The sequence below is a fragment of the Cyprinus carpio genome, chromosome A1 (assembly GCF_018340385.1).
Source record: "Cyprinus carpio isolate SPL01 chromosome A1, ASM1834038v1, whole genome shotgun sequence".
Lineage (NCBI taxonomy): Eukaryota > Metazoa > Chordata > Actinopteri > Cypriniformes > Cyprinidae > Cyprinus > Cyprinus carpio.
In genome coordinates this window covers 24,516,555-24,540,029 of record NC_056572.1, presented here as the reverse complement: position 1 = coordinate 24,540,029, position 23,475 = coordinate 24,516,555, and the positions used below count along the sequence as shown (strand labels likewise).

Here is a 23,475-nt window from a genome sequence, read left to right as displayed (position 1 = left end):
CATAACATAACATAACATAACATAACATAACATAACATAACATAACATAACATAACATAACATAACACATACTGTATAAGAAAAAAAAAAAAAACCTGAGATATTACAAGTATTCGATCTGTTCCAGAAGACAAAATGACTTTTTAAAATTTAAGTCACAAATAGCAGTGAAAGAAGTGAAAAGTGAAAGAGTGTGGGATTTTTTTTTGTCACATCAGAAAAAAAGTCAAAACACCTCCTTACTGAATAATAAGGCTATTTAAATAAACCTTTACATGAATATAATTTTATTTTCCCATTCCATGATTTAGAGACAATTCATTTAACTCAATTAATTTAATAATTAAGCCATCATCAACCTGGTAGCAATTTTCTTTGACATTATTATAATGACATTTGAAATTATCATTAGACATGATCATCTTGTTACAGTGGCTGATCAGGTGGTGAAATATATGTAAATATTTGCATTTTAACAGTGACAATGTATGGAGGCCTCAAGATAATGAGGTGTGTGGAAATGACAGGCTTGACATGATAATAAAATAAGCTGTTAATTAAACTGAATACAGACCAACAGCACTGAGATGACATTTTTATTGTATACACATTTTATTTCTTCTAATAAATGTTAGCATGTTGCCTGTGCATGCAAGTCACATATTATATAAGTTTACTATAGTGATAACTCTACCAACTACCTGCATTTACAGAAATACAACACATACACACACACACGCACTGGAATTGCAGCCACAGGGCCCTTATGAAGTGCAGTGTTTCTCAGTAAACACACTCTGTTATGTGAGCGATAAGGGTGTTTGAGTGAGCTGCTGATAGCTCATCCTTCTTACAAAACAGACACACACGCTGTTGTTACACTGCCGAGGTGAGTTCACGACCCTCACGGGAAAACAATGCGTCTCAGTTTAGCCTCCGGAGATGCCACAAAACCGTGGCCATTCAGCCATGCCATGGGATGAAATCAAACTGTAGGCAATCTTTTGTGTCTTTTTTGTTGTTTTCTTTTCTTTCATGTTTTTGTGGGCTTTCGGACCAGTTAAGCAACAGCTACCTGTACGACTGGATAGATTGTAGTTTCAAGCCGGAAGGCAAAAGTTTGTTTTCCAAAAATGTGTCTACTACTGTTGGCTTGCTAAACAACTGGAACATTACAAGAAGTGTGCCTGGAGGGAACGAAAATTGAGATACTGGTAGACACAAGCGGACTATGTTAAGATTTGTTTTCAGAAAGTGTATTCATAAAGCCAATTGAAGATACAATGCCACATAAAAGCTGTATTAAAAATACAATACTGTGACTCACCTCTAAAACTAGTGCTGCCTTAGTTCTGTTTAAACACAGTGTCAGTGCAGACTCCTGTCATGACAGTATGGAGATAGAATTGTTGCATAATTCCAAATAAACAGATTATGATCCACAAATAAATGTAAAGAGATTAACAAAAAATTAAACATATTGACAAATAAATAGAATGAGATCCACAAATAATTCTTAGAGTTTCACAAACACAAATTAATTCACAAATAAATAAAATGAGATTTGCAAATAAAAAAAGAGAGTTGCAAATAAAAAAACATGTTCACAACCTTTTTTTTTTTTTTTTTTTTTTTCACAAACATAACTTTGCCTGGCACTCATTTGTGAATCCCATCCTATGCATTTGTGACTTGTGACTCCACCCACAGTCTGCTCAAGCCAATCAGATAACAGCCACACTTCACTGACCAATCGTACCACATTCTCGCTATAACCAATCACGTTTTGCTTTACAATCAGGGCGGGAGCAGATTCATTTTCCACCCCTGTAAGGAACTGCATTCTATGGACACTTTGTTCTAATTAAGCAGAAGTGCTAATCGTGTGGTTAACAAAAAAAAAAAAAAAACTCCTATCTCCAACAGACTGTTGGAGTGTAAGGCTTCTTTATATTTCCTTCAGGATCAGTGAATGAGGATAAACTCAGGATTATACACAACTTATGATCATTTAGAGATCCCGAGAATGATCAGTAACACCCTTGTGATGTGTCCAAAGCAAACAGAAATCTACTGCTATACTGTCTACACTGGACGAGGCGTGACTCAATGAAGGATAAATGATTCGCACATTTGCTTTGACGCCTCCAGTTGCAGTTAAAGCCGTTACATCGCAGTACAACAGGCACATCGCAGTAGAGAGGCACAATGGCTTATTCAGCCTTTTAAAACACAATCGCAGTGACAAATATAGGGCATAATAACACATATAATATCAAATATGGGCCCAAATGACAGCATCAGCATCACAGTAGCGTGTACTGGAGATTTGTGATGATGTAAATAAAAACTGTGCATTTACTTTGGATGCTGTTAAGTATCATTTACAATCAAAACTAGTCTGATTCATATGAAATACTGTTTATATGCATTTATATTCAACACACCAGCACCACTTTTTAAAAAAATAATCCAAGTATATTTCCCTCCCCCAAAAATGGCAGCTTTGTGATACTTAATTAATGTTTGGAAATATTATTTATAGTAATCAATACATTGTTAGTTACACAAAGCTGCTCATATAATGCATTTGTATCCAGTATACCGTTGCTCCCATAGCCATGATTTAAAGTGCTGTTTCTCTGGCATTTTCAAAGGTGAGTAAAATATGATACTGTGGCTTTGATTGATACATTGTCTAATGGTCAAATTCCAATTTTAAACATATTTTACTAAACCAATTTTTATGGCCCTTATATTTCCTATTTGAGTCAATGTAGATGAATGAAGTTATTTCAGGATGAGACTGCGCTACGATTGGTCAGTGAAGTGTGGTTGTTATCTGATTGGCTTGAGCAGACGGTGGGTGCAGTCCATGCAGAAATGTTTCAAAATCCACAAATGTGTTAGTTTTTCTAATATTTTTCTATATTCATAAATTAATATTGAAATATAACCTTATTTAGTACTTTTGGCTTTATTTGCATAATAAACTAGTTACTATTACCTAATACATCTTTCTGTGCTAAATGGAGTGCTTCAGAAGAAGTATCTGTTTTTTGTTTTTTTCATTTTTTATTTAGTTATTATTTATTTATGTTGCAGTGTAAAAAAGGCAAGGAAGAGATTGATTGATTTTGCAGGATATACTACCTGTAATTCTCTGCCTGGTTATTTCTATGGGTTCATGTCATGTTAATAAATGGCTTGACTGTAAGAAAAAAAAAAAAATTCCAGAGATATTTCCAGCTGGAATAAAAATAATGAAATATGCTCTTTCCATTAGCAAGATAAATGCCATAATGACTACTTTTCAAACCCACATATTTACATTACCAGAACGAAAGCAAAGCGTCTTTGTGTCATCTTTGTGGCATGTACATATATGTTTCATTTGTGGTTTTCTCACCGAATCACCTGTCGCTTTTAAATTATGTGAATTTTCAAGTGTAAACAATCATCAAGCTTTTATGAATGCCGTGCTCTTTCACAGGTCTATTCAGCTTATTTATGTGCCATGCACATCAGTGGTCTGGCTCATTGTTACTTATTGGTGGTGCAATCCTTGCGCAACAGCGTTCTTTTCTCCTGCAATCTTTCCCAACAGCCCGTTCCCATCCCCATCAGCCCGTATCTTCCTGTGCCAGGTCTCTATATTAAAACACTGATATCAGTAACTTCGTACGCACCAGCTAGTGTGGCCTGCACAACCTCAGAGCACTTTAAACTGAAAGAAACAACAACATCATTGCTTTTCATTTCATACACACACTCTGCCGCAACATGAATGTCAAAACCCTTGTATAAGTAACCCATTTTATAATACAAAACATGCTTGGCCTTTTTCTGCACTGGAACTCTGAATCTTTTTCTCTCTGCAGACATATTCAGCACCTGGTTATTGTTAAAACGCTGTTTTAGTACAGACTTTTTGAACATATTTATCTCTCTATAGCCCATTTAATCATGCATCCAATTAAAGCAGTCCTGTCTGAAAAAGCATTAGCCTGCTAAAAAGGAAGCATGGATGCACTAAACTACATATATTAGATACATTAAGACACCCCTAAGATAAAAGGCTTTAGTTCTCATCTAATTGCTTATTAAGCACTTTTGTAAAGTTGCCTGAAGTAATTAGATGAGTGTGTTTTTAAATTGCAACATGCTAGAGCGTATTTGGATGTGTTCTTTATTAGTACACAATTTTGCATGCTGTAATTTTTAAGTGTGTGTGTGTTTACACCTAAACCAGACAGCCTCCCTAAAGGAATTTCTGTGCCCTGAACTGCTGTGCCGGTGTAAGCCGGTTAAGATATTTACCGGATTTGCATTATTGTTGACACATTTTTCTTAATCTCATTAAGCTGACGTCTATGACCCTCTTTATATAAAACATAAGGAAAGGAGGTGGACACTTCACTCCACCAAGCAGAAAATCACACCCAGAGGTCTCTATCACATCCGGTGATTCAGCAAAACATTGACACAGACTACCGGTGCTTATGGCAATGCAAGCAATAGAAAAGAGTGTTTGAGAATGTCCTGACACGATAAATCTGGCATGACCGTTGGTCACTACTGCTGAGAAAATTCAGTGGATTTACAAGCCACACACACACACACACACACACACACACACACACACACACACACACACACACACACATAGAATGTAAGCTCTTGACCCAAACCAAATGGGTCTCTGTGAGCGTTCAAGTGAGGCATTCCAGTCAGGGAAATTTTTTTTTTTTTAAAGTGTCAGGACAGAGAAGTTCCTGCTTCTCTCCTGTCAAAACCTTTGATGTAGCTTCACAGCCTCTTGAAAAACAGGACGAGTTTAGATGCTATTTTTTTTTTTAGTTATTGTAATTTCTGTGAATTTGCCGGGTACGTGGACTAATGGCAGTGCAACTGCTTCCTTGCTCACAGCAGGGCAAGCTCTCTCATATCTGCTATGATATTTTTGGTTAAACATTAAAACCTCAGTCGGGGAGCAGTGCTAACGAGACCCTGAATAGTCAGTCGAGGTCTTCGGTTCTTTCTCTCCTAGTTAGGGTTCTCCCCCTTCTCTTTCCCTCTTCCCCTTGAACCCCCTGTAGTGTGCAGATGTGTGTGTGTGTGTGTGTGTGTGTGTGAGAGAGAGAGTGTGTGAGTGAGTGAGTAAGAAAGAAATAAAGAGGAGCTTCAAACAAGCTCAAAATCAAAAACAGATCCAAACAGAGGAGCAAGTGTCATATCATGGCCAAATGTCTGCAAATGACAGAGGAAGCAAAGGGATACGGTATATACATTAAAGAAATGTCAGAAATTTTAACTTTAAATAAGCAATGGTGCGCTTATCTATCATATTAATATAGAAAACATATATAATAATATGTAATAATATTTCACAATTTGTGTTTACTGTGTTTTCAATCAAATGGATGCAGCCTTGGCAAGCATAAGAGATTCAAATACATTTACAATATCTTACTGACCCCAAACTTCTGAAGTAGTTTATATATCCATAAAAATATAATAAAAATATACATGCAAAATAAAATTAAATAACAATAACTATTTATTATTATTTGTTATTATTATACATGCATACATTTAACTGTTCATTACTAAAAAGAGAGAAAGAAAGATATATTTTAGTTTTGAATTTAGTTTTAAAAGTAAATTTATTTTTCTTTGCTTCATTTTGAAAATTGCTTGTGTTTATGTGTGTGTGTCTTTCCCTCTCTTTTCATTCGCTCCCTGCGGGGGAGTGAGCAGGTGTCCAGTGACCCAGGAAGAGGGAGACACGGGTGGGCATGCGGTGAAGCGCATCCCTGGCTCAAATGTCCCCAGGAGACGGAGGACAAAATATCCCTCCTTTGTTAGCAGCCATCTCTCACTCGTCCTCTCCTTTCCTTTCTGTGTATCGCTTCTTTTGTTCTGATGTGGAAAGGGTTGTGTTCAGGTGTTTCTCCCGACCCCTTCTCCATTACAGGATATTAAGTCCAAAGAGTGAGAGCAGGCATTGTGACTGCTCTATGCTGAGCCGAGAGTGTCTCTGTGCGAGCGTCTCTCTCAGTGTACTCTCTAATAGAGTTTAAGGGTGAACTTGGAAATGTGGGACCAGAATTGAGATCCTTTCACTAGAACCGCGTCTGGCAGCGCTACACACACCTCTTTCACTTCCACTCTCAGCTTTTGGTTGACAAATCCCGCTTTTTCTCCAAATGGAATTAACCTCCATTGCGTTTGAAGTCAAAAGGCAGTGTCGCGAGGGCCGACGGACTATCCGCACAAACACAATCAAGCTCCGAGGCGACAAGCAGAAAAATCTTGAAAGCTACAAATGACTGGGAAAAAGGTCGAAAAAGCCAAACAGTGTGTCAATCATTTGGACACACTTTTCTTCCATGGTGACGCCAGGCACATCTAAACAGGAAATCTTTTGGTAGGGCTGGAGAAAGCTTTTTTCAACATTCATGTCAAGAGGCACGACTTGGAGGGAAACGGTAGCTGAAGTAAATACCAAAGATCTTGTGAAATAAATCAAGGAAAGAAAGAAAATATCCTCACTGTCTGCAGCTGTCTCTTGTTAGGACATAAGCCTCAGCAACTTCAACATATGCCGCAATTCAATGAGACAATTAGGAAAAAACCCACATGCACTTACAGTATGTTACATGTTAACACTTGTGCAAAAAATAAAAATAAAAATCTAAACAATTGCTCTGTTACAAAACCTACTGATCTGCCTGACAGATGAGGCAGGGTGGAGTATATATTCATTATAAAAATGCCCAAAGAGTCATAAAAAGTTATTGCTTTAAATGATTTCCCCAGGTATAAAAAACATACTTTTAAAATGAGGCTAAAATGAGGCTTCCTCATTCATATTGGTTTTCCAAGACTGTGGGAATTCTGGTTCTTCTTTGACAAATAAAATAAAATAAATAAGGAATATGCAGATTTTTTGTTGTTTCATCCTTTGTTACATTCATTTAAGTCATTTTGAGGCCCTCTTGGACGTTTGCGGGGTCCCCCTGTTTGAGAGCCACTGGGTTAGATCATGGCATGTTTAACTTAGCAAAATGTTCTTCTCTTATTTTTGATATAAATTTTAAATAAATATAGGGCTTCTTTCACAAATATTAACTACATGGGGGAAAGTATATATAAAATCTGCAGAATATGCTCCCTAAGGAACAGTGGGTTGCTCTGGTCATCAGAGATATGAGAGTCACCCCACACATTCATCTCATAATGGAAGCAAATATAACAATCCAACACACTCAGCACTTTGCTTTCCTTAATTAAGACAAAAGGTTTTAATGAAAGTGATTAGATAAGGTCTTCTTAAAGGTTATTTGCACACAACACCTGTTAGTCGAAAGAATATTAATAAATGAGAATAAGTGACAGGAGAGTGTGTGCAGGGAAGATAATGAATGATTCAGCTCTTCATTTGCTTCATTTTCTCCCTTTCCTTCAAAATGGCTGTGCTTTACCTCATTGTCAGCAGCTTTAATTCTCAATTCAATTCATGAGAGAAAAAAAGAAGAAAAAAATAGTAGAGAGAGAGGCAAAAAATAAAAACTCCCCCATTTCATTCTTAATTGGACCTGAAAAGAACAACAAGAAACAAATCTGAGGTATTTTAGTGTGAATAAAAATATAATCAAAAAAGCATGTGAGGCCGTGATGACCCCCCCCCCCACACACACCCCCCCGCCGCCAAGGCCCCACTCTGGGAGAGTGGCAGCGGAAGTGTGGTGGGGAGGCCCAGAGGAAGCCTGTCACCTGAGCATTCTTTGAACCATCACAGCTGCTTTGTGGGAATGAACGACGGCACAAAAAAAAGGAGGGAGAGAGAGAGAGGGAGAGAGATCATCACTTCCATCACTTCTCCAGGTTTCAAGCATGATCAAATTTGCACTTCAAACTGCTGGGGCCTGTTAACCAGCCATTGTGTGTGTTCGCTCATGCGAGCGGAGCATTCCAACGATGGCTAGGTAAGGTCTCCTAGCGCCCGACACAAAGACGGACCTTTAATCGGGGCCACTGGAGGGTCCCTTCAGGGCTGCGGAAGCAGTGGTACGAGTATAAAGAGAAAGAGTGCATGCGGATGTATTAACTTCATTCTGCTAGTTATTGACTCTGAGGTCAGTCATGATAAAAGTCAAAAGAGTGTAATAATGGTAATATTGTGCAAGAAAGATGTGTATAATCTATAGGTAATTTCTTTTATAGGGTCCTCTATGTTGGAAAATCCATCTTAAATTTGGAACATGGTACCTGATTTCTAGCCGATTCAAACTGGTCATTTTTTTTATGCCCACATTTTCCAAAAACCAGCTTGAGCACCTTAAGCTACACTGGAAGCTTGTTTGTTGTTAATCCAAGATGGCTAATGACGATCTCAGACCAGCTAGAAACCAGTTACCATGATCCAAAACAGCTATCAGCTTAAGCTAGATTTTAGAGAAAAAGTTTTTTGTTTTTTTTTATCAGTTCAAGCTAGCTGGATCAGGGCTGAATAAAAGGCTGAATGCTGCCCTAGTGTGGCTCCACTCACCGTTCTCACTGTCTGATTTGTTCTCGTGCTCTGTGTCGGTCAGGGTCAGGACTGAGTTCGAGCGGCTGGACAAGCAGGAGTTGCGGCCAGATTTCACACCTCTGCCCCAGAGGCGCATGGCACGTTCCGGTGACATCACCCCCTCGTTTTCAGTGTCCACGTCTGAGCCTGCGCCAATGGAGTAGCCGCGGTGGGGGAGGCCCATCTCTGCGCAGAAGGCCAGGCCACGGCGTGTGGCTGGCTCACATATTCCCAGCTGCCTCAGGTTAAAGTTCTGCCCTGTAAAAGAAACAAACTAATTCAGCATATATCTATACACATGATCCACTACAAACAATCTGCAGGTGCCAAATGTGAATAAAAAATTGCAATAGTGAGTAAATAAAATCCTTTTTCAGCAATTGAATTGTACCATTAAAAAAAAATGCAACATAATATATGAGTTAAATTGCCATGAAAGAATGAGAGTTATTTTGCTTGTATATCACATGTAAGCAAAGCAAATTCAAGTAAAAAGAAAATATCAGTGTGTGTGCTTCATCTTTTACCATTTTTATATTATTTGTTCAATTCTTTCAAACCCTTAAAATATATGTATAGAAATACTGTACACACACTCACACTCACAAATGAATATATAATGAATACATTTAATCAGCAAAGATGCATTAAATTGATCAAAAATGACATTTATAATGTTACATTAAAATGTTCTGTTTCAAATAAATGCTTTACTTTTGAACACAAAAATATTAAGCAGCTAAACTGTTTTCAAATTTAATTTTCAAAATATTTCTTGAACACCAAATCTGCATATTAAAATAATTTCTGAAGGATCATGTGACAATAAACACTGGAGTAATGGATGCTGGAAATTTTTCTAATAAAAAATAAAATAAAATAGAAAATATATAGAAAATATGTTCATTTAAAATATATTAAAATAGAAAACAGTTATTTAAAACTGTAATATAACGTCACAATTGTTCTGTTTTACTGTATTTGTAGAAATACTGTATTTGTGCAAATCAATGCAGCATTGGTGGGCATAAGAGACGACTTTTAAAAACATTAAATAATCTTTACCAATTTTTGAATTGTAGTGGGTGTATATGAATAATATAATTGATTATTAATATAATTATGTATAATTGAATAATACATGTAAAAATATTATATAAAAGTAATAATAATAATAATGAAATACTGTATAGCTTTTGCACCCTGTCAGTCTACTCATATGAATCTATATTACCTATAAATAATTGTAATTAAACACAATGCTACAAATGCAAAACACACACATAGATGCACAAGTGTGCGTGCACACACACACACACACACACACACACACACACACACACACACACACACACACACACACACACACACACACACACACACACACACACACACATACACGCACGCACATTCGTGCACACACACACATTTATAATGCAGCAAACGTTTCAAACACAGTAAGACACATTCCACATGCCCTAGTTAAGCAGAGGAAACAATCAATCAAAGAGACACCAAAAAGAGCCCATTTAATGTTCTATTTTGAAGTCTGACTGCTGTTTTCTGCAATTATTTCTGCCATGTGCACTTATAGTATCAAGAGAATGACAAATAAACTACAATTCTTTAATTCCCTGGCCACTAGAAGCTCCGTTCTAATACACCCACCCACCTACACACACACACACACAGGCCACTGTAAGTATATAAGCATGAGAAAAGTGTGTTTGTCCCCACTGGAGGGACTGGGAAAAGCCTAAGAGGGCTCAATATCACTCGCGGGCTGGACGTCATGGTATGTGGTTCTCATTGTGAGTACAGAGTGGTCTCTTTCACATGTGTGTGTGTGTGTGGACAGGGGAAGCTCAGGTATGCTTTGCTGGCCTGTTCTGTGGGATGGGAAGAGCCCATAGAGTGTTACTAAAACACAAGCTGACAGGTAAATGGGCCTTGCTGGCATCTGGGGAGCCATTTGGGGAGTGTCGAGCAATGAAAAGATCCATGGCTCCAAAGAAAGGGGAAGAGAAAAGAAAAATAAAGCTGTAAATTGATACCGCAATCTATCTTTTTTTATTTGTTTTTTTTTTCAGTTGAGATTGTATCAACTGACCCAAAAGCCAGACAGAAAGGAAAGCTTCTGTAAACAACTCACACACACTATACAGAAGGCAAACTAACACCCCATGTGTGGAACAAAGAGACTATCAAATCTTATCAGACAGGCAAATATCCGCAGACTTAGTAGTCTGCTCCCCGAACACCCACAATACACTGCACATGTGAGTCCTGATCGGTTTTTGGAACCAGAATTATAAACCCAAGGTACCAGAATTTCTCCCTTTGCTGAATGACTATGATGTGTATACTAGCTCACCTAATGAAAATACAGAAAAGAGGGATAAAGAAAAAAGCAAGCACAAAAATGTGGGCAAGTAACAACTCAAAGGAAAAAACAAAAAAACAAGAAAGAGAATAACCTACTTAAATTGAGACAAGTGTGGAACTGTCATAAAATATAAATTTCTGCTCCTATGTTTTTTTATTTATTCAGTGTTTAAATATTTCTTCGCTGAGAACGGTGGGCAGTCACTTGACTAACTGTTATCCTGTAGTACCATGTATGTTTCCTGGCAGCCCTAGTTGTGCTAAGTGAGCTCCAAAATGAGCTTGAAAAATATGTTTCACAGTGAGACTGATGATGTTTTCTCTGTGCACCTTCTACATGTATTTTGGAAAGATGCAGATAAACGGCAGCAATTAGCCGTGAGAGGGAACACCGCGGCAACATGTCTAAACAGCCATTTACACACGCTTTAAAAATGTTTTAATGAACTGACTACAGTCTCTTGGGCTGTGCAAAGTCTCAAACTGAGGGAAAACCGCTATTGAAATGAAGGATTATTTATATCCGCGTCAAGCCGGTACAGCCAAAATCACAATTTATATTTCATTTTCTGTAATCAAAACTGTCATACTATTTATTGTAAGACTTAGTTTGCACAATGAAGGTGATAATAATAATAATACAAGAAGAAGAAGGAGAAGAAGAAAAAAACAGCTCTAGCATGCTGCTGTCTTCAGTTGTCTGATTATTAAATCATTTTGCAATTAAAATCGAATTACTTTAGCAGTGAAATGATTGAGCTTGAAGTTTGTGAATAAGTGCCGTTTCAGACAGGCAGAAACACACACACACACACACACACACACACACACACACACACACACACACACACACACACACACACACACATAGACTGTAAAAGGAAATATGGTACAGACTAGATGATAACTTCATTATGCCATAGTGTGTTAGCAGTCAAACTGGTACGTTCAACACTTTAAATCTGGATGATGATTTCAGAAATGACTCCAGGCTGTTAATATCTGACTTCAAAGGCAAGATGGCTACCACTAAAAAAAAAATGCTACATCTTAAAAGTCATATTCAAAAATATATATTTTAAAAAAAAAAAAAAAAACCTACATCAAACAAATATACAATTAGAAAATACATCTACAAAGTGAAATGCATTGTTTTAAATATGAATATATGCTACTAATCCAATTGATATTGCTAATACTATGCTGAATATGAATAACTATAGAATAACCTTGCTTTTGAAGAATTACATTTTTATAGATTAATTGCATTTTAAATACTGACACAGTTTCATTCTACAATTAAGAATAACTAAGAACAAAAAAGTGGACAGTGAATACATACTAAATAATGGAGTAATCACCTTTACTTCAACATATAAATAAAATACTGAATAATATGATAAAATGTGTAAAATAAATGCACAACTACATTTTTTAACAACATATGCAAATTTAATATATAAGAATAAATTCTTTAACTCGCATTCCATAAACAAACAAACAAACAAAGAATTTTCATAAAACAACCAACCAAAAAATAAAAATAATAAATAAATTAAATAAAATAAATTAAAAAAACACACAACACTAAAACTTTATTCAAATTAATCAATGCTAAAATAAACATATTATTTTACAGTTATTAAAAAAAAAAATAACAACATTATTTTACAGTCCATTAAATCCAAACTTTAAAATGTATCTTCACATTAGACAACATGAAAGGACTTTCAACTTAGCAGCCGCCACAACTTACAATTAATTTCCTGTTCTTTTTGTCTGGATCCAATGATTTCCAAAATCTGTATTCTGTAGAATTAGTCTGCGGAGCAGACTGCATTCCATGGAAGGAGCTTATCTGCCATGGTGATAGGTGTGCGCAGCTCCAAAAACACTGAGGCCTGAAAAACCGCAGTGCCAGAAGAAAAAAAAAAAACCCTTCCTCACATTTACTGAGAACCATATATACTGCGGAAACATATTGGTCTTTAAACGGATCATTTATTTAGTCGTTAGCAACCAGTTTCTCATAAGTTTTAATGGTTATGACTCAAAGAAACATTTTCAAATGATTTCAAAATGTTTTTAAATGCATTTCTTTGTGAAAAAAAGAAAGAAAGAAAATCAACTAAATCAAATCAATTGAATTAAATCAAATAAATCATATCTACCTTGCAAATAATGAAATTTTTTTTATGAAATATACCTAATAACCTAATAAAGTTTTCACATGTACTGTAAGTGATTTATTATTTTAATCCACATAATGTCATGTTAAAACAATCACTGCAAAGAGCCGCATATTTTATTAGGTTGACGATAAAAAAGGGGAAAAAAAGGAAAAAGAAAACCATTGATCCCTTGTATTAACAGGAATTAATAAGGGCTATTAACTACAGAAATAATCGGGGTTCCACCGAAGTTCAATTAAAATCATATAAATTCCAAATTACCAATTAGTGTAGATGAAATTGTACAGGATAAGATTATTGAGCAATTATGACTTTTCTGCTCAAATATTTATGAAGTGTTAATTTGTGTTTGAAAGCAATCAATGAACTGGTAATGACCTTTATGGAACTTTGTAATGGAACTGAATGGCAGCACTTCCCAGCAAGCCTACGTTATTTCAGATCTCAGTAATTCCAATCTGCCATTGTTGTGTAATGGCTAATTAACAATTTCAGTTTGCCTGCCTGGTTCTTTCTGTTCCACAAATTAATTATCTAGGTATCGCTTTCTGCAATGGTCTAAAGGCTAAAAATACATCACACGGGAGGAATTAGTTTCATGACGAATGCAGTTGCGTGCCAAGGTTAAGGCTTGGGACTGGGTTAGGTGACGTCTGTGGCAGGGTGATTATGGGGAGAGTGTTGAAGACCGTGTTGAGGCCGAAGTGCAGTCTCTCAAGAGCTCAACGGTGTCTGCAGTACATCTGTGAGCGCCTTTACTCTCTCTCTCTCTCTCTCTCTCTCTCTCTCTCTCTCTCTGTGATAGAGTGGGCTACCCTGCATAATGGTTGGAGGCACGCTGCTCCTTTACCCCCTACTGTAATCTGGTGTCACTTCCCGTGCTTTCTAAAATAAACACACTCAACAGACAGAGCCTCTAGCGCTCCAGTGACTGATAACAGCTAGGCTGACCTTCAGCTTAATACAACACTTACGTTAAGGGCACACAAACATGCAGTGCTAAACTCTATCGGAACACAGACAAGCGCAACACCTGGGGAAAAACATTTGACCCAAATCTACATTTGTGCTATATCCACAGCGCAAAACTCACCTTTACTGCTGCATATTTTTATGAAGCCTTACATGCAGAAGAAACGAAAAGAAAACAACAAAGAACTCAATGAATGTGTGGGAGTTTATAAAAGTGCGGTTGTGTGAGTGCTTGCGGACCCTCTGTGCTCATAATTAGTAATAAAACCGTGGCCGACCAGGGCACATTGCAAACATCAGAACAGCGCAATAATGCTGTTTATGTTTTTTATGGTGCCATTCATTATTGCCAATGGGACACATGGGCATATGTTATAAGGGAAACTTTGGATCTGAAAATGAGAGGCCGGGTCGAGGGGTTTGGATCGCGCTAATCAGAGGAAATGTTTTATTTCTTCGCTCTGTAGACTAGACAAGTATCAAAATGAGTATGTGTGCGTAAATCGGTCTAATCTGTTTTGAATCTGCTTCATTTTTCAATCAAAAGTAAGTAAATGTTTTCTCAGAGAAAGCATGCGGTTCTGCCAAACCAAACTTAATTTCCTCTAATTATGTATAATTATGGTTGTACATCCCATATATTATTATTTGAATGTGATCCATCCAAAAGTGCATTCTTGTCATATTTCTAGGAATATATTATTATTTCTTTTTTTCAGTATGTGCTCTAAAGCTGTATGACATGTAACCTCTAAACTGGGTGAAGTCATAATGGATTTGGCTTGCATCTCTGAGGTATGACAGGCGCATGTGACTCACCTTGGCGACTGTACTCGTCTGCCTCTCTGTGGACCATCTCTTTGACATGGCCTCCATACAGCAGGCGAGAGGAGTCGTGGTCGAAGGCCTTGAGCGTCTCGCTGGAGCTGTAAGTCTTCTGGGTGGGCACGCGGCAGTCCTCGCTGTCGCCGGATGAGCCCGTGTAGCGGCGCTCTTTCTCTCTCCTGCTCTTGGTCAGTGAGCAGTAGGGCCTGCGTTCTTTCACATCCATCCTGTCCACATGACGCGGTGAAACGCAATGCAGCAACCAAACGGAGAGCTCGCTCGCCACAGGCTCCACCCGCCTGTAGGCTTACTGTTGTCTACCTGGAGAGCGAGAGAGGGGGCACATAGGGATTGAAAGAGAGAAGGAGGGAGAGATGGAGAGAAATAATTAAAAGAAGTATAAACTAGCGGTCACAGAGCACTAAACTGTACACTTAATCTTCCCAGGATTCACAAATCCTTTCCACCTTCTGGACTGTTGGGAGACGCCATGAGGGCGGCGTCTTTCGTGAGACAGTGTGAGAGTGTTTCCCGCGGCCTGTGTTCAATTGTTTATGTTTTTTTTCGCAAGAATCCTTCCTGGAGATTTTGAATTTAATATTTAGTGATGTTTCTTATACAATGTTTTTTTGTTTATTTATAATTTTTTCTAATTACAATGAAATGTATTACAATTAAATTATTTTGTGAACATGCACACTAACATGCAAAAGTTTGGGGTCAGTAAAATTAAATTTAATTTAATAAATAAATAAACATAAATAAATAGTTTCTGATGCTCACAAAGCTGCATTTATTTGCTTAAAATTCAGTAAAGATACAGTTATACTATGAGTTTTTGTATGTAGCCAGAAAATGAAATGCGAAAGAAATTTTTGTACATTGCATTATTTTGTGGCACACTGTCCTTTAAGAACTCATAAAATATCATTTCTTTTGCAATAGCGCCGCTGCTGAACATTGGTGCCTGATATACTGCAATAAAATCTTTGTGAATGTGTATAGGCTTTGAGTTGAGTGTGCGTATGTACAGTGTGCTAGTGAGGAGGGGTGGGTTGTTTTGGGAGTTGATAAGCTTTAGAGTAGTGCTGAGAGGTCAGAATGAGACACTTAGTTGTGGGTGGAGGTAGGGATGGTGTCGGTTAATTGATGACCGCTCTTTGTTGAGTTACTGATAACAATGATACAGTCATTAGAAGACCGAAATAAAACACTGGATCAGTACATTCAAAGCGGAAGGGAAAGAAGAGGAAAAAAATAACCGACAATCTTTCATTAAACCCTGCCAGCAAAAAAATATAAAATCTACCTAAAACATCCTGGGAACTGATGAAAAAAAAGAAGAAGAGACCAAAAAAAAAAAAAAAAAATTAATGGGAGATGGTGGAGTAATAAATGATGGTATGGGCCCTGGGGTGCGTTTCAAATGTTTATTAGTCCAAAACACTCTGCTTCTAATTCTGGGTCCAGATAATCGCTGTACTTTAATTTCTTTCTTGGCTGGCCCTCTTTTGGAGCCCTCCCAACATGCATGCTTTGCTTTTCATGCTCAAACATATTTTTTTTCGCCCCTTCCTCTTTTATTCACTCTCTCTTCAAGGCGGCGCTCTTGATTTTTTTTATGCAGTGTGCGTAAATGATTTTAAAAAGCTTCCCTATATCGATGTGTTAGATGACAGGAGATTTGAAAGGCCCTGAGACTGAGGGGTTTGGATGTTGTACAAGGCAAAGATGGTTACTGGTTACTTCCATGTGTGACTTTAATGTTTCAGATAGCAGAGAGAGAAAGAAAGAGAAGGTTGAATAGAGGGGTAATTGTGATGTCTCTTAAGTGTGAAGGAGTGTTTAAGTGCGTGTGAGTGCTCTGTTGCTGACTGAAATGGCAGTGTTCTGAGGTGCTTTCATCGCAGATCACTTCTCTTATTGGTTTGTACTGAAAATGGGCATGAACATCTTTGATCTGGAATTAATGTTGCATAAGTTGACTTTTTCACATGTTCAGCAGTTGTATGTTTCTGTTATATGCCTGCAGATTTCATGTGGGCCTAAATATGCATATTGAACTCTCAAATAAACGCACTGTACACACACACCCGATCCTGCTCTTCAGAGCAGAGACAAAGACTTTTGCTTGTCAGGCCCATATGCTGATGCCACTGCAGTATGAATTACATTGATACCAGAAGTTCCACTTTTTATTGACCATTTATCTTCTCAACACCATCATAACCAGCAAACTTTCAGAGATATTTATTAGAGCCTTTGGCACCTAGTGTGGAAATGTATAATATTATTCATTGTGCTGTTAAATATAGAAACAAATTTACAATAAATAAATAAAAGAAAGAAAAGAAGAAAAAAGAATCAAAATAAAAGTGTGATTAGTCTCAATAACTACATTTAAGCAATTTAAAATGTAAGGTTTTTTTGCAAAAATACTATGAACAAAATAATTAAAGACTAAATATATTTTCTTATCAGCTGACTTAACAAAGAACACTTTTGTCTATGATGAATATGTGTGCCATAATTATCTGATTCCTCTCTGTCCTCATAAATTAATTAGGAACAGCTGATCAACTGCATTATTGGTAATTCAATTCTTAATTAAAAATTGCTGCGGTTCAATGACTAGCACAAAGCCTGAAATAGGAAAACACTGACATCCCTAATATGGCAAACTGTTACAAGAGGTTTGTTGAGGTAATTTGAGTATTGTATTGGCATGGGAATCTGAGGGAAGAAAAAAACCTGAAGGATCATTTACGTTTGCAGTCAGACAGAGTGAATATGTTAAATTATCAATGAGGATATAACAGTATGTCATGCTCCAATGCACATATCAGCAGTGGTGTCCTGCACAAATCAAATCAGCAAGTATTATTTCATATAAAAAAAATATATAATAATAAATGTGGGAGTCAGCATACAGTTCAAATTATTAAAATGTGTTCGATATGAGACCACTGAAAAAAAAAATGGATGGCCTCTATTAAATTAAATAAGCATTTATACATAAATGGATTGCCCACACAGAAATGTTATTGTGGGGCAACATTTATTTATGATAAAGAGCATTAATGACGGCTCACAGCATAGTTGAAATCTGAATTTGCCTGGTTTGTGGGAACAGAGACCTCCAAACTCGACCAGACGAACCTGAAAATCCATAGTCCTGTTTTGTGTGTGAATATATAAAATCCTCCTCAACATGCAACGTCAGCTGCAGCTGATGTGTTTTCTCCTTTCATTTTCACCCTTAATCTCTATTACTATTTAAACAAACACTGTGCGACTGTCCACAACTTCCTCTGCAACAGTTTTAAACACCCACCAGACGTTGAACCCCTCACATAAGAAACAGCCCTAATCAGTGTGCATATGTCATTGTGTGTTTGTAGAATGAGTCACTCAGTGTTGAAAGAGTATGTGTTTGTCTTGTGTATGCGTGTGTGTGCTTGTCCGTGAGAGCGGATGTAGGAATCAAGTCAAGCGGAAAAGTAACACTTGGCTCAACAGGGGGGATTTCAGCTTGAGCCTGCCACAACCGAAGATGAATATGCAGTGTTTTCACATGTGCAAATGTGTGCATTTGTGTTTCTGTATGTTTGCACATGTCCCTGCTGGCTTGATAGGTGACCTCAGACACTGTAGCAACTTAAAATCTGCCTTACAGATAAAAGAGTCAAATATTTTGGCTATCACTGTATTGAGGACTATGTTGAGGACTTTTGTGAACTTGATTTTAGTGACGTAGCACTTAAGGACATTTTTTGGTTTGGTTTGAACGAACCCATCCGTTCTCAAATGCCAGGGGGGAAAATCCATTTCCCCTTGGCTAAATACATTAACTATGCCTTGTTATTAAGTGGATCTTCTTTTACTGTGGGGAATGCTGATGAGGAATTCTGCAATTCTCCAGTACCCACCACACCTATCACAAATGAGACTTCCGCGGTTCCTCCTGCTCGCCACCAGAGGGATCCCTATCCCGAATATTAACTCCCTTTAGGACTACATTTCCCTTTCACGTACCTGGCACTGATTACTCTCGCACCTGACTTGCATCAGTGGGCTATTTAAGCCGCTCTGAGACTCTTCCTACTTGTGAAGTCTTGTTTTGCCCCGGTGAACATTTCTGAGTGTTTCTTTCTGTGTTTGTCTTGCCGTTGATTATTCTTGTACTGTTTATCTCATCATGATTCTTTGCTGCCTGCCCTGGACTGTTTTCATTTGTGGATTTATTGTTGAATGTTTTCTGCCTGCCCTGACCTTATGCCTGTTTCTAGATTATGCCTTGCCTTGCCACTATTGTTATGTTTGATGGTGATTGACCCTATCTGTACAACTGAGATTACAATAAAGCTGCGAAAGGATCCTCACTCTGCTGAAGCCTCGTTACAACACCAAATCATTTCCACATCCCAACCGTCTTGTCAGGATATATTTATGCCAAGACTGCAACACCAGAGCCTGGTCACATCATGCCTGCCAAGCCAGAGCCTGCTCACGTCAAGCCTGCCAATCCAGAGCCTGCTCACATCAAGCCTACCACACCAGAGTCTGCTCAGGTCAAGCCTGCCAAGCCAGAGCCTGCTCACATTAAGCCTACCAAGCCAGAGCCTCTCCATGTCATGCCTGCCACTCCACAGCCTCGACCCAGCATGGCTGCCATGCCAGAGCCTCCAGCCAACATGGACGCCACATTAGAGTCTTCAGCCATCATGGACACCACTCCAGTCTTTCCAAGTACACGTATGTCACATCTGAGGCTACAAGATTCCTAGATTCCTAGACGTTTGAGACTGGCTTCCAGTTTGGAGGACACACCGCTTGTATTGGTGCGGGCAGCTGTCATCTTTGAGGCGCTGCCCAGACTGAGACTCTCTGAGGTGGTCCCACTGTCTGTTGTACTCCCTGTTACAGCGATGGCCATTTTGTGTGTTTGGGCTGCACACTGCTCTACTCCAGAGCCTGCTCCAGAGTTTGCTCCAGTCCATGAATTTGCTTCAGAGTCCGCTCAAGCCCTAGAGCTCAGTCCTGTGTTAGTGCCAACCTATGAGTTTCCTGTCTGACCTGTTTTGACTACAAAGGTCACACATAATCCCTCTGCCCGTCCTGTTTCAGCTAAAGGGGCTGTCTCTGAACTCCGTCTGCCCTGTCACAGCCAAGGAGGCCATCTCTGAGCTCTCAACCTGTCTGATTATGGCCAAGGAAGCCATCCCTGAACTCTCTGCCTCTCCTGTCATGGACAAGGAGGTCATCCCTAAAACCCTTGCCTGTCCTGTCACGACCATGGAGGTCGTTTCTGAATACCCTGCCTGTCATTTCACAATAATGGAGGTTGCTCAATAACTCTCTGCGTGTCATGCTATGGCCACCACGGCCATTCAAGGATATTCTGACTGTCATGTCATGGCCACCGAGGACGTTCATGAAATCTCGGCCTGTCATGTCACTGCCACTGAGACATTTCAAGGTCTCTGGCTACACTCTGGTTCCCTAATCATTCTTTGGTGCTCAACAGATCAGGGCCTCCACTGCTTAATTGTTCCAAGCCCACCTCTGCTCCACAGTCCGTGGTTTCTGTCACTACTTCACAGTCCAGGTCCACCACTGCTCCATGGCCCATGATCTTGCCCACTGCTCCAAAGTCCAGGCCCGCCATTGCTCCATAGTCTAAGCCCGCCACTGCTTAACGGTCCAGGCCCACCTCTGTTCCACAGTCAAGACCTGACCTTGCTCCATGGCCCAGTTCCACCACTTCTTCATGGCTAATGGTCTTGCCCTCTGTTCCACTGTTCCACAATCTGGGTCTTTTTCTGCTTGTATACATTGCTCTCATGTTACCATTGTTCTTTGCCTAGCTTTGTTCATGTAACCACTGTTGGTGAGTTTTTGTCTATGTCTTATGTTCTTGTTTTGCCAAGCCTAGTCAAGTCTTTGTTTATTTGCTCACTTTTGAATATAATATAACTGCACTTGGGTTCTCACAACGCTCGCCTCCAGTAGAATCATTATATATATATATACACACACACACACACACACATATAATGAATAAAAAATCATTGCGGTTTGAGCTAAAGAAACAAAAATCTTGAAAACTGAGGCTTTTGTACAACTTAAATTTAGAAAAATTCCTTTTCTTCTGTCTCAGTGCGCAAGTTAATATCCTTATCATAACAGCCAGAAAGACAGAATGGAAAATAGAGAAATGATCAGTGAAAAAGCCAGCCAAATTACCGGCTGAGCACACTTGACGATGACTTCATTTGGAAGGTTAAACAGCAACTAAAATGAACTGGAGAAAAAAAAAAAAATTCCTTTTCTGTAACACTGCCAGAACTCGCATCATTCTTAACAGCTTGGAAACATCAGCTGGGCACTTCCAATTTTATGAGAATTTCTTCTCTCCATCTTTCTTCTTTTTTGGCCGGTGGGAGGGTTGCAGGTTTATGTTTTGCCAGCTTGTATGATATGAAAGCTCAAAAATAGAAGAAACACAAGCCAGACCGGCACAACTGTATCCAATATAAAATGTAAGAGTTCTGTATGAAAGAAAAGTGAGAAATTGAGTGAAAGAGAAAGAGAGAAATAAAGGGAAGGAGCTCTGAAAAATTGGGATCAAAGGAAAGAAAAACTTTAGTGTTAGCTGCTGTTGAGATCTTTTGTTTATCCAACAAATGCCATCATCAAAAAGGCAGCTTCTCCTTCCCACCATTAATCTTTCCTAATCTTTAGATGAAAGGAATGTGGAATTAAAGAAGAAGAAAGGGAGGAATGGACAGGAGACACTAAAAGAGGGAATGAATCAGGTTTGGAATGGAAGTGACCCATTTTCATATAGCAAGGGATTACCTGCCTAAACACTGCCGCTCTTTTTCCTTTTGTCTTTCCTATTTCAAGACTCCTCTGCTGAGGAATTGTGCTGGGCTGAACTGGACACGACTAAAACTGCTCACTTGACCTCAGTCTCAGAGAATTCCTCTTTCTCATTTTCTTTTTCACAGGCTACAATTTCAACTAATGGAAAAGTTTTAATGTTGAGACACGCAGTGCTGGAATACGAAGATATCTGAGGCAAAATATCAGATGTTTTTGTTCTCTTCAGTGGCAGATTAAAAGCCAGAAAAAATAATAGTGAAATATATTAAAAAATATATCTGTTTTATAGAGCTGTGATGGACATATTGTGTGGCTAATATTGTACATTCATGAAATACCATAAGTCTGGCTTTTTTGTGTTTAACACCTACATTATATATAGACATGCAAGTTGCTTTGGTCAAAGAAAATATGAAGATAAACATAAATGCAATAAAATCCTTGATTCATGAATTATTAAAAAAAGATTTTTACTTTAAAAGAATAATAATTATTTATTTTTATTAACATTATATTATTATTATTTTCTTGAAGACGTGAAAATTATTTTCATACCATTTGTTTTATTTTATTTTATTTATTTGTTTTTTTTTATTTTATTTTATTTGTTGACTAATGAAGTCAGAATTAGGAGTGTTGAGTCATCGTAACCTGCAGAAAAAGTCTGAACTTGGTTCACACACACACACACACACACACACACACACACACACACACACACACACACACACACACACACACACACACACACACACACACACAAAAAACAAAGAGGCAGTCACAAAGAATAATGATCAAGTCAACTCTTGTTTTTTTCTTGGTCACATTTTGATTGATTAAAACAGCTTTTAAAGATGGATATCATGCATCAAAGCGTTAACAACAGAGCACAGAGAATGTTACCTGAACATGGAGGGAGAGAGCAAAGTATTTAGAGAGACGGGTGTGTTAGTGTGTGTATAGTTGTAATAATTATCTCCATCAGTAGAGCGGTTTAACTGTGGGAGCAAGACATTCAGGCCACATGCTAATAATCTGCGATCTGGTAAGAGACAGACTCAACAGCTTGAGCTCATCAGACACACTCGTACTGAAAAGTTGGAAAGAAACACAGAAAGAAAGGGTGTGAAAGACAGAGGGCGCGAAAGTGAGAGAGAGAAAGAGTGCAAGAGCGTTTTTCACCCAGCAGAACACCCAGACACTGACAGTGAGGGCTGGTAAAATTGGAAACAGAGGAGCTATCGATGTGAGAAAAAAGGAAACGTATCAAGGTAGGTGGGGGTGGATTTTACAGGGGTTGACAGAGGGTCCTTATGGAATAGGAGGGTTCAATGCGGCTGAACATGGTGTGAAATTGAAACTTTTGGACGACGTTGCAGCCAAGCGGCCACATCGTCAACGCTACATAATCATCGGAACTGTGGCGGTATGGAGGGAAGCGGCCCAAAGAAAAGTAGCCAGAGACTTCCTTTACAGCCGGCTGGAATGAAAGCTCTGCTCAGTGAAGAACGGTCAGAGATAATATGTAGTGGCCTGGTGGCATTAATGCAGGATTTGCTGGAGCTCCTGAACATGGCACGACTTTTCTTTCTTTTTCTTTCTTTCATTCTTTTTTGCTGCTGCCTCTGCCTGGAAGTA

At 38.4% G+C, this 23,475-nt stretch overlaps 1 protein-coding gene across 12 annotated transcripts in view; it reads right to left on the bottom strand.

Moving 5' to 3' along the window:
- The window catches only part of LOC109087255 (teneurin-3), a 489,736-nt gene that overhangs the window by 178,761 nt on the left and 287,500 nt on the right, over nucleotides 1-23,475 (bottom strand). For all 12 annotated transcript variants that reach the window (XM_042758649.1, XM_042758644.1, XM_042758654.1 and 9 more), the window contains 2 exons: nucleotides 14,944-15,270; nucleotides 8,555-8,833 (listed from right to left, as the gene is read on the bottom strand). In XM_042758649.1, coding sequence (XP_042614583.1) covers nucleotides 8,555-8,833; nucleotides 14,944-15,175 — 511 coding nt within the window. In that variant the 5' untranslated portion in view covers nucleotides 15,176-15,270. The remainder of the gene's footprint in view (nucleotides 1-8,554; nucleotides 8,834-14,943; nucleotides 15,271-23,475) is intronic.